General features: G+C 43.9%; 2 protein-coding genes across 2 annotated transcripts in view; one reads left to right on the plus strand and one right to left on the minus strand.

Moving 5' to 3' along the window:
- Window positions 1-2254: 2254 nt before the first annotated feature.
- On the minus strand, window positions 2255-8232 carry PDZD9 (PDZ domain containing 9). Its single transcript, XM_054993672.1, has 4 exons — window positions 8154-8232; window positions 5143-5301; window positions 3887-4079; window positions 2255-2759 (listed from the first exon to the last, which is right to left on the minus strand). Exons 1-4 carry the CDS (start codon window positions 8230-8232, stop codon window positions 2255-2257), a joined length of 936 nt encoding a protein of 311 aa, XP_054849647.1.
- A 2342-nt stretch (window positions 8233-10574) lies between these two features.
- MOSMO (modulator of smoothened) overlaps window positions 10575-12185 on the plus strand; it is a 41669-nt gene continuing 40058 nt past the window's right edge. Inside the window, exon 1 of the mRNA XM_054993612.1 lies at window positions 10575-10837. Coding sequence (XP_054849587.1) covers window positions 10732-10837 — 106 coding nt within the window. The 5' untranslated portion in view covers window positions 10575-10731. The remainder of the gene's footprint in view (window positions 10838-12185) is intronic.

Raw genomic sequence — 12185 nt, forward strand, 5'->3', positions numbered from 1 at the left:
TTTGAAAAAGAAACAAGTTTGGACAGGAATGCTTAAAAAATCCAATTGTCCTGGTGTATTCATTTGTACCTTCACAAGCATGAGTAAACAATTTGTGCATAATGAACACAGGCTGCTTAAGAGCTATGGGAGTTCCAGAAGTATTTTTCAGTGTTAGTCTTTTAGAGCAGAATTCTCTAATCTTTGCTGGTAGCCAACCTGATAAAGGCTAAGCCAGTATAATTTGTTTGAAGTAAAAGTCATAGCTTACCTCTGAAAGCATCAAGATGGTCGAGTTTGATTTCTAGGCTTCCGGAAATGTGTGCGAATAGTTGCTGGTTTTAGTTGTTCCCCACAGGAGTCATTGTTTTGAGGTGCAGCATCCTTCCTCAAGAGTTTGATTTACCAAACATGGAAAAGCATATTTCAGAAAATTTATTAGTTTGAAATACAGACATAAGATTACAAGAAGAAAAAAACACATAGAAAAAATAGACAATGTTGAATCAAGTTTTTGACAGAGGGCTTAACATTTAACACATTTTTCAAATTTATCTTGCAAGATATAACTAAGGAACGCAATCATTGATGGCACAGGGTTTTTAAAAAGTATTTAATTCCTTTTCCATAATTTGAGGAAGGGTTCAGATAGATGTTGGATACCTTTCTGATTTATATATGAAATAAAATCATGCCATGTTTCATAGAAATCTGACATTTTAGCATTCACTATAAATTGATGTGTCGGTTTTTCTGCCACAGCTATTTGCCATAACTCAGAGTATCAATAATGTAGCGATAGAGATTCTGCAGATTTCAAACACTTTGCTGTTACCCTTTGGGCTGCCATCAACATAAACATTATTAATCCCTTAGATGTCATTCCCCCAAACTCTTAGCAAGGCCAGCACTAGTGTGGCATAAATGATTTGATGGGTGAGGTTTTCCATTTCTGTAAATATTTTTCCCAACATTTTCATACTACAGGGCATGACCACAACATATGGATGTAAACACCTTACTGATTGCAACTTCTCCAGCATTTTGTGTTATTTGTATTATTTATTCTTGCAAGACATACTGGAGTAATATACCATCCATGTAATAATTTCAGAAAATTCTCCCTGAGGGCTGTTGATACTGTTTTCCTTGTTTCAGTCATCCATTATTTTTCCCCATATATTTTGTTCTATTTTTATCCCAATATCATTTTTCCATATTGTTTTCAGTCCATTTGAGCCCGCTTGTGGGGAGGGCGGAATAAAAGTCCTAAGATAAATAAATAAATTTGATGTACTTCTATCTATTGCAATTAAATGAGAATATCATTTAGAGGTTGGTTGTTTTGTACTATTCATGAGTTGCATTAAAATCTATTTGAATTTCATCATCTTTCTGGTCATAGTTTGCCGTACTGTAGGATTCACAGTTAAGTAGTGTAATTGATGGAGAAGAATCCAATCATTGAGACTCCTTGCAATTTTTCTTTCACTTGTACTACAGTAAGGTGTACAATTTTCATAAAAAACTCTCATTCTGTAAATCCCTTTTTCTTTCCATTTAACATATTCTTCTAGTTTGTCTATGTAAGAAAAATTGGGATGCAATATAAATGGAAGTAGTGGGGATATTTCTGGAATTAGTTTATTTTTCCATTTGTTCCAGATTTTTAATGTAGAGTATAGAAAAAGATTCTCAACCCATTTTATATTTCTTACTTTTTTCCTTCCAAAAATAATTTTTTCAATTCATTCCACATTTCCTATTTGCTTCCAGACCCACCCATGGCTTGTCAGAGTTTCCCTCCAAGTGTGATATCAATGTTTTCAACTGGTTTGCCTCATAATGTTTACTTATGCTGAGTTTTCCCCATCCCCCTTGATCTAATCTTTTTTGTCTCAAAAGCTTTATAAATCGTAGTCTTTTGCTTCGGTAGATAAAATTGGTGAATATCCTTTGCCATTTTGCTAGATCTTGTAGTTCGATTATTAAGAGAAGTGTTTGAAAGAAATAATTTCATTTTGGCAGCGCTACCATTTGTATAGCACTGAGTCTACCCATAATTGTCAAGTGTGTCTTGGACCATCTTTTAATATCTTTTCTTATTTGTCAGATCACTGGATGGAAATTTAACTGCTGAAATTTATTTAAGTTATTCGAAATAATTACACCCAGATATTTAAAGCATATTTGAACGCGAGAGTGAAGATCTAGATGAAATGAGTGCTGTTTCAGAAACCCAGTTTGCAGAGGTGCAAGCTGCCTGCCTGCGTGCCTACTTCACATCCTCAGTTGAGTCTTTGAGCCAGAATACATCTGACAAGGAAGAGGATGATGGCGACGAAGGGATGTTCACTTTTGGCATAGTCCAGTATGGTGAAGAGCATCTTAAACACAGAGTTGAGACGTCTGTGTCACATCCTGCCCTCAAATCTTTATGTATCATAATGTCGCAACCAATGTCCGAACCCACAGTAAATGTGTGTCTCTTCCTTTCAAAGAAGTGCCAGTCTTTGGAGATCCAGTGGGGCTGGGGGGAAGGCGCAAAAAGCTTTTGTGCAGTTGTCTCTTTGGTGCCTTCAGGCTCCTCATCCACATCTTCATAGTGCACCGTTTTATCATGGCGAGCTTGGATGGGGGCAGCGTTATCATCCTGAACATCAGGGTAGCCAGTAGCGTTTTGAAGATTGGCTTCAGTATCCATTTCTTCCCTGCAAACTGCATATTCGTCTGTGCCCTCGCTGCTTGTCCAACTTCCTTCGCTGGCATCGCTAAATATGCTGAAATGTACAATGTCACAAATTTTAGAAAGAAGAATCAGCACTTGGGCAAATGCATCCATAGCATTCATTCTTCTGAAATTTTAACCTCCTTTCTGACAGTTATTGATGTGAAACCATAAGGTCCTAACAACCTAAAAGGCTGCAACCAGAAAAGATGGCAAGGCTCTACAGAGTCTGTAACTCATATTGGAACAAGTCTTAATGCATCACGGAGGAGTGATGGAGCACAGCACAGTCACTTTGAAGAAGTCCCAGAGAAGAGCATTTTAAAGAATGCAGTAGTTTGCTGTTAGTTCAAGGTTTGAAAATAATGCTTTGATGTATTTTGATATTCCAAGAGGTTGCCTCTCTCTGATCTATTTTGCTAATGGAGGCTTCCCCCCACTTCTGGAAGATGCTTTCCCCTAATGCAAGACACTCAGAAAAAGCCTTGCAGTCTCCTCTTGTTCTTCCGCCAGATGAGACTGCCTCTGCTAGCGGAACACATCCTTAGGTTTCCATCCACGGTTTGGGGAAACTTCTTTAAATGTTAATTGAAATGGAACAGAGGTCACCACAATGACTTAAATTGTATGGTTGAAAATTTAACCCTGCAGTTGAATCTCTTTTAATGGTAAAGACTACCCCCATAATTCCACGATGAACCAATGCTCCTTGGGAGGCACTAGATTTGAAGCTGTACTCATTTTGACAGTGTGCATTCAAATTGCCAAGGGATTTTGGAGAGAGACAACAGCTCAGAAGTGGAGCATGGTCCCAGCGAGATCTTAGTGTGTGTGTTGTTTTTTTTACTAATTACGACAGTTAATCTTCAGCATTTAACCTAATGTTAAAGTTAGATTTTTAATTTTTAATACCCACATACTGTTTCTAAATAGCTTTTCAGCTCTAGCTTAGAATCCTTGAGGAGGGGTGTGGTGTTCTGCCTAAAAGAGCAGGCTGTGATCTGTAAGGGCCCTAGTTCTAGTCTCCCGTGTGCCACAAATTCATTAGGTTGACAGTAGGTGAGTTGTTCTACCTCCCCTCCTCCCCTCATAACAATATAGGGCTACTGTCCATAGCTGTTGAAAAGAATGCAAAAAGTTAATGTAAGTGCATTGCAAATGCTCTGTATTATTCCTTACTCAGCTAAGTTGCCCCCCTTTCTTTCTGGAATGTCATCCATCGTGAATGCCCACTTCTTGGGCAATGCAAGAAAATCCCTATAGGCCCGGATTTGCAGAACGGTCCCCACGGGAGTGCCTTGTAAACGTTGCCGGAGTTCTCGCAGTGTCCACCCTAAGACATTCTCATGTCCAACTTTAATGAGCACATCTCCTGTTAGGAGAAACAAGAGGTCTTTTATTGACTGGCTGAACGAGCAGTTTTGGCTACAGCGAGGCCATCAGGAAACTTCAATATTGTTGGTAGCTACAGTGATCTATAGAAGGAAAAATTCCCCTCTGATTAACGGTTGCCTTTTATAATCTGAAAAAGAGTGGCCATGTTTTTTGCTTCTATCTTTATTAGCCTAGCCTACCTCTCATGATTTGTCATGGGGGCAAGACAGTGGCAAGGAGACTTGTATCTGTCCCCTTGAGCTATGGGGACAAAACACGGACTACAAATTTGATAGGAGGTCGGGAGAGGGGTGGGAAGACAAGCTCATGTGCTAGCTAACCAGCAATGCATGCTGGCTAAAATACCATATCAAGCACACACACGTCATAGTAACTCACTTCACCACTTTGTTATGATTAGCATGTTAGACTGGGAAGGACTGGATTCAAGTTCCTACTCTGCAGCCCTCGCAGTCATCAGATGCCCTTGGATCTGCCATTCTTTCACAGTCTAAGCTACCTCCCAAAGCTGTCAGGAAAAATGGGATCTCCCTGTACATGTATGGAAGATGGGCTGCATATCAATGCAAGAGAACTACTGTGGTATAGTGGTGCACAGTGTCAGACTAGGACAAGGGGGAGTGCCCACTCAGCCATGAACTTCCCCTTGGTTTACTCAAACCCTCAATGCCTAGCTAACCTCAGAGGCTTGTTGTAAGAGCAAAATGGAAGGAGGAGGAAACCAGGGCTGCTTACTCAAAATGCCTTGAAGGAAGGGTGGAATAAATCATTTAGTTAGATATATCCCATTTTTCCCCTAGTCCCACAGGAGCACCCACCCAAAGCAGTTTATAACATCATTCTCCTCTCCTTCAGTTTATCCTCTCAGCAAGAACCCTGTGAGGTAGGCTAGATGAAGACTGACCCAGTGAGCTTCAGTGGTGTAATGGAGATTTCTACCTGGGCCTCTCAGATCCTAGTCTGATAGCCTAACTGCTCCACCCTGCTTGCTTTTCAAATAAATGTTTGAAATTTTGCGGCGTTCAGCATTTTCTCCTTACCAGCTTGCAGTTCTCCATCTCTGGCTGCTGCACTTTTCTCCACGAGGCCTATAAGCTGGATATAAGGTCCGTTCTGAATTAGTATGAACCCCAGCCCATCTTTTTCCATTTGGACATTGGTCTTTACTGTTGTGCTCAAACTGTGTTCGGAGTCCTCATCTAAATGAGAAAGGCAGAAGTCTCAATCCTTAAAAATCTATTTCATTAGCTAGCTACTTGATATAGCATTCTTTCTTTCCTCCCACCCATTTGGTTTAGTATCATCCTGGGCCCCAAATACTAGCTTTGGTCAGACATGAGCTTTACACATGTCCTACAATGCCATTTTGTGCAGCTGTAGCTCTCTGCTCAAGAACATGCACAAAGACCCCTGGTCTGTTCCTTGGCTTCCCCAAGTAAGATTCCTCAGCAGAGGGATCTGCTGAGCAGCAGAGGGATCTGGCAATGACTGTCAAGAGTCCTTGCCAATCAGAGTAGATGCTATGGAGCTAGATGAACACAAGTTCTCTAGTTTGGTGTGGCTGTTATAGTGTGGCCGTTATATAGGTGCCTACCAGAGCATCAGAACCTGGTGTTTGTTAAGGGATGGTTGTGTTATTCCCATAGATGCATGTCAAAAGCTAGTCTGTCTAGTTCAGCATCTGTTTCCTACTGTGGCCATCTGGAAGCTCCTGGCTTTAGATGGTTACCTCTGGCCAGCTGAACTTATGTGGGAAATCTGGGTAGTTGTCCATCTCAGGACAGGCAGCATGACATACTTTACTCAGTGTCCACCATGATCTCTGTATGAATATAGACAAAGACCTTGCCTCATTGCTCCCGGATCTATCTGCAGCTTTTGACACAGTAGACCATGCCATCCTGATGAGATGTTGGAAGGCAGAAGTGGGCATCAAAGGACATGCCTTGGATTGGTTTAAATAATTTCTCATGGAATGGGCTCAAAGGGTTGCCATCAGAGATCGGCTATCTCCAGAATGGGAATTATCTTGCGGGGTTCCGCAGGGCGCAGTCTTATCTTCCATGTTATTCAGCCTCTATGTAAAGCCTTTAGGAGAACTCATTTGCAGCTATGGAGTGAGATGTTATCAATATTCAGATGACACCCATATCTCACTAACCAAATCCCTACAGGATGCATGATAGATCTTGGGCTGCTGCCTGACAGCTGTGGTCAAATGGTCGAAAACAAATTGAAATTGAGCCCAGACAAGATAGAAGTGATGATTGTTGAGAAGGCAGAGAGTTTGTCTGACCCTTGCAGACTCAGGAAAGAGCTGAGTGGTTATACTGGATCCAGCGCTATTACTAGAAAAGCATGTTAAGGCAGCTGCAAAAACGCTTTCTATAACCTCACTGTAGCCTGAAATATGGCTTCCTACCTCAACATGGCCGATCTGGCCACTTGGATCCATGCTATGGTAACATCAAGGCTTGACTATTGTAATGCACTATACATAGGTCTCCCATCTAAGTTAACTAGGAGACTCCAGTTGGTGCAAAACACTGCAGCTTGGCTGTTATCAGGAGTGAGCAGGAGTATGAATATCATTCCCATCCCACTCCATTGGCTACCTATCAGTTACCATGCTCAGTTCAAGGTATTGGTTATCACCTACAAAGCTCTTTGTGGCCTTGGTCTGGCATACCTACAGGACCGCCTCCCTCCCTGTGTTCATCCATGGCAGCTTCGCTCATCTGAACAGAGTCTCCTGCAGGTAACACCCTGCGCATGGGCAAAAATCAACAGCCGCCTGTAGCTGTGCATTCTCTGTGGTGGCCTCTGCCATATAGAATGGTCTGCCTGAGGAGGTCAGGAGAGCCCCCGCTCTCCTGGATTTCCGCAAAGCATGCAAAGCTGAATTATTCAAAAGGGCTTTTTTACTCAGATAAGAGGGTTGTATTGTAGGGAAGCGGTCTCAAAGAGATGCTTCACTAATGAGACAGGGACCATAGACTTCACCACTATGTTGCCTTATGTCCTATCTGTTGCTTTAAGTATGATCCTATTGGGTAGTTCTGTGTTGTTTAATGTTAGTCCTAGAATTGCTTATGCTCTGTTTCAGCATTTCTTCAGCTTTGTACTGGATTTTTGATAATGTTATGTCTTTGTAAACTTGCATTTGTATACTCGATGGCATTGTTTGTTGAAATGTCCTTGATACTGACTGTACTAATCTCACACTATGTGGTCCATGTTGAGTCTCTGTGAGAAAGGCAGACTAAAAATGACAGAAATGAAAATAATAAATAAAAAATGGCAGAGCACTTCCAATTGTGGTTGATTCCTGTCTTACCTTCATTTGAATCATAGGACTCAGAAGTTGATGAGTACGTTTCTAAATAGGAAGAGTCTAGAGAAGAAGAATTCAAAACATGTAATAAAACTGATCTTGCCAAGCCATCTAAGCATATGATTTCTTTTGTCATAATGCTGTAGAGGAGACATACCCCGCCCCGCATTTTGGTTGCCATTATAAGTGAGAAGTCACTTTCTCTAGAGGTATTTACAACCTCAAAGAACTGCATTCATTCATTAAATATTACCCCACTTTTCCAAACAAATTTGGAAGGAATCTGGATGCAATTCTCAATGCATGACAAACAATGTAAAATCAAGTCAAGTTCAGGCCAAAGGTTAGAGGTCCAGGGGGAGCAGTCCTGAATGGAGGAGGCAAAAAGCCTGGTCAGGATCAGGCCAAGGGTCAAAAGTACAAATTAGTCATTCAAATGGAAGGAGCCAGTGCCTAGAAACATAATGCAGGCAGGTTCAAGTGCCAGTCAGCTGGGTTAGGCTAAGCAAACAGAAACACTGAAAGTTAGTCTGGGCTAGACCCTTTTAGGTTGACAACAAGACTGAGGAACCAGCTTGCAAGTTCAGACTTTATAGAGCCTGATCCCAGGAATTGCATCCCAGGAGGTGCTGTTGTTATACCTTGACTTGCCCCATGGAAAAAGATTGGTAGACCATCTAGCTCTTACAGCAGAAAAGGTGGCACATCCCTGTTAACCTTCACTGTGTCCTGTAACTCCTCTTGCCCCCACATTTTGGGCCTGCTGCAGTTCTGCAACATCTTCGATCAAAGGCATGCCCAAAGCTTGGGCATGCCCAGAGAGCTTATCCTGTTTTCTCTTCCAAACCTGCTGCTTGACACCTCCCATTCCAGATCATACAGTTCTTTCTATAAACTGCCCCCTCACTTTCCTAAAGTGGTTTGCTGTGAAGCAGTAAAGGCTGAAAAGCATGAGGCTTTTGGGGTGCACAGAACTAGATCCAAGGTCCCCCACCCCACATTCCATAACCTGAATGAGAAGACCAGCAGAGAGTGGTTAGCCTGACACATGATTTGTCAACAGAATGTAGCCACAATGGTGTTCTTCAAAACTCAGGCTTCTTATTACAACATCTGCACAGTTTCCATCAGAATAGCTGCTGGCAATGATGGAGTAAGGGAAGAGAATGCGGTTGAAAGTTAGAATGTGAGAGGCAATTTAAACTAATTGCAGTATGGTAGCTACCTGATGATCTCTTTGATGGCTTTCTCTCTGATGGCCTTCTGAACGATAGCCTCCTCTCTGATGGCCTTCTCTCCGATGGCCTCCTCTCTGATGGCCTTCCGTCTGATGCCCTCCTCTCTGATGGCCTTCTGAACGATAGCCTCCTCTCTGATGGCCTTCTCTCCGATGGCCTCCTCTCCGATGGCCTTCTCTCCAATTGCAGCCTCTCTGGTGGGCTTCCATCTGATGGTGGTCTCTCTGGTAGGCTTCTGCCTGATGGTGGTGTCACTGATGGCTGCCTGTCCAATGGTGGTCTTATGGATTGTCTTGTCAATGGCTTCCTTAAGGATGGCCTTCTGAAAGACACGTTTCTATTACCCATAGGTACAAAAGCTCAAGAGATGTTCAGAGCAAACAGAGATGGGGAAACAGCTCTGGCATGTATTTCAGGAAAGGGCTCACCCAGTTACAGTAGCCTACAGAGGGCCTCCAGACAAGGTGACGGTTTAGAATTCTAGTGGCAATGAATTCCAGGCTTCTTGGAACCTCCAGTTATGGGAAAAGATTGGAGCCTGCCCTGACAGGCACCCTGGCTCTGTATGCTTGAACCTTGTTCTTCATTCTTGCAGGAATATCATTTTTAGGGCAAAGTGTCCTTACCCTGGTGGGCTGATATGTGAATGCACCAATGTATCAGAAATGCTAAATGTGATGAACTTATACCTCAGCCATGAGATCACCCCTCCTCTTTGCTGCAAGTTGGCTGCAAAGGATCTGACTGTATCTGGAAATGTTGCAGTTCCACCTAGTGAGGATGTCTGCCACAGTACTACTTAAAAAAAACCTCACCCTGTGCTATGGCCTTGATTTCCTTCCTCTAGCTAGTTAGCCAGTATATAACCCTGAAAAACAAAAATTGAAGGAAATCTATTGATGGATAACGTCACTTTTAATTTGGTCCCATCCCCACATTCAATTTGACCCTACATCTCATTGTTTCACTGAGGCTTACTGTCAAGTAAGCATGCCTAGTATTGCCACAAGAATCAAGCAGTGCCTGTACTTTGTAATTTGTGTAAAAGGTTCTAAAAATAACCCTGAGCAGTCAAAGCTTACATTTCACCAGGCAAGTTGTATTTGTGTGTGCCACCAGTGTTCTGGGTATGTATTTCAGGATGCCCCTTGAAAGGAAGTGGTGTAGCCAGAGTCAGATATATTTTTAGATTCTGACAACTCTGTGGGTTTTGACTTGCTAGACCTGGAAAACTAGAATACAAGTAATTGGTCAATTTTCTGTGCCACTGCTTACTTCTGGGACAGATTTAGATTTCTGGTAACTCGTGGAAGCAGCACTGGTAGTAGAGAGAGGAGGTGCAATGACGATTTTGAAAGCATCTTATGTTGCTCTGAGGATGCATCTTATGTAGACTTTGATCTTAACGAGGTGGTAAACAACAGTTGCCAACACCAGGTTGGGCAATTGCTGGCGATTTAGGGGTGAAGCCTGGGAAAGGACGGGTTTGAAGAGGCAGGAACCTCAGCGGGGTACAATGCCATGAAGTTCACCCTCCAAAGTTGCCATTTCCCTCAAGGTAACTGATCACTGTCGTCTGGAGATCAGTTGTAATTCAGGGGTGGGGGGTCTCCATGCCCCACCAGGAGGTTGGCAACCTCGTAATCTGCTTCTGGGATGTGTGTACAAAACAACCTACATTAACTTACAATAGCCAACAACGATTTAAATATAACTTTTTATTTTACTTGTGAAAGAGGAGCCGTTCGCGCAGCCCTTTGTTGCCAAGGTAACCGAGGCAACAGCTTTCCCCCCTCTTCTGCGAGCTGAGGACGAGAGCTGGAACCTTCGCTTCCGGGTCGCCGTAGCCTCGGCCCGGGTTTTGCTTCCGGCGCCGTCCCGAGTCGGGGCGGGACGGGGACCCGCTCCTGTGTGGCGGCCGCCTGAGGAGGGGCGCCCATGAGCCGCTGCGGGGCGGGCGAGGGGAGCCGAGCCATGGAGCCGCGGCTGTGAGGAGCCTCCCCCGGCCCGGGCCCCGCCTGTGGGAAGCCGCCGGGCCGAGGCCGGAGCCGGAGGACATGGACAAACTGACCATCATCTCAGGATGCCTCTTCCTGGCCGCAGACATCTTCGCCATCGCCAGCCTGGCCAACCCGGACTGGATCAACACCGGCGAGTCCGCGGGTGAGTGAGGACGGGCGGGCGGGCTGTGGGGGCCGCCGGGTGCAGAGCTTGAGGGGCGAGGGGCTGCCGAGAAGCGAGACCCGGATGGAGTCCCTTGACTGGAGGGCATGGTCTTATTCTGAGGACACCAGGCTCCCTGCCTCCTCTTCCTCTCTGCCTGCGATTGGACCCTTTCACAGCAGCTCTGGAGGGGGCAGTCAGGGAGACCTGGGTTCGAATCCTGATCTGCCATGGGTGACCTTGGGGGCCGCTCGCTTTCTCACTGCTAGTCTAGCCTAACACACAGGGTTGTTGTGAGGGTGAAAAGGAGGAAGGGAACAATATTGGGACTTAATTGGGTAAGCTGGGACTAGTCACTCTCACTTTCTCATCTTGACCTACCTCGTGGGGCTGCCAGGAAGATAAAAACAGAGGGAGGGTGTCAGTTTCATTTAATAAAGCTACTAGTTAAGGGATTGAAAATCACAGCGTTCTTGCAAATTGTCCACTCTTATTGATTTGCTAAGATAAAGTAACATTTTATGATGCTTCAGGTAATCTGGGGTGCAGGTGATTAGCGGTATGGCCAGCACTGGGCAACACATGTTCTTCAGGCTCAGGGCTTCCAGGAGTGCGCAGGTAATACTTAGTCAGTTCTCCAAACTTTGCAAAAATTTAAATGTTTACAGCAACGTGTAATTGATAAACATTTATTGTTTCATCGCATTAACATTTTACATCCCTAGAGGAATGAAACTTACTGGGTGACCTTGGGCCAATCACTGTCAGTGTTACCTACCTCACAGGGTTGTTGTGAGGATGAAGTAGAGGAGGAGAAAGCCATGTAAGCTGCCTCAAACTCCTTGATGGAAGGGTAGGATGAAAGTACCTTAAGCAGCCCCTCAGGTTATATTGGCTTGGAGGTGCTTTGCAGATATAAATAGGAGAGAGCTTCTTGAAAACGTGCCATGCCAGGAGAAAAAACACATTGAGAAACATAATGTTCTAACAGTGGACGTTAATGGAAGTGTTGTCTCATGCATGTGTATGTTTGAGAGATGAATGTGAAGTCCCAGTGTGGTTTCTGTGGCAGGTTTAGAGGCAGATTGCAAAAACAGAGGTATTCTGATAACTGGGCTAGAGACAGAAGATGTCAGATAAACCATGAAAAGGAGGAATGACATCTGTGCCGATTGTGTGGGTGAGCCATATGACTATTTGATTGTGTTTGGGTTTGCTACATGATATTGTAAAGAAAAAAACCCAAACAGGAGGAGCCATGACTTCACTTGTCCCTTGCAGATGAGAGTGGTGGTGTGGGAGAGAGCATTTTGCAAGCTAGGGTCACTCCAGGTGAGGAAGGGATTCC

The sequence above is a fragment of the Eublepharis macularius genome, chromosome 12 (genome assembly GCF_028583425.1).
Source record: "Eublepharis macularius isolate TG4126 chromosome 12, MPM_Emac_v1.0, whole genome shotgun sequence".
In the NCBI taxonomy this organism is placed as follows: Eukaryota; Metazoa; Chordata; class Lepidosauria; order Squamata; family Eublepharidae; genus Eublepharis; species Eublepharis macularius.

Excerpts from the sequence above, each read along its gene's own strand:
- PDZD9 (XM_054993672.1), bottom strand. The coding sequence starts at position 8,232 with ATGCCTTTGATCGAAGATGTTGCAGAACTGCAGCAGGCCCAAAATGTG. Across the intron at positions 5,302-8,153 it reads AGTTACAGGACACAGTGAAG|ATGAGGACTCCGAACACAGT; the intron begins GTTAACAGGGAT and ends TTTCTCATTTAG. Across the intron at positions 2,760-3,886 it reads AAGGGGGGCAACTTAGCTGA|CATATTTAGCGATGCCAGCG; the intron begins GTAAGGAATAAT and ends TGTACATTTCAG.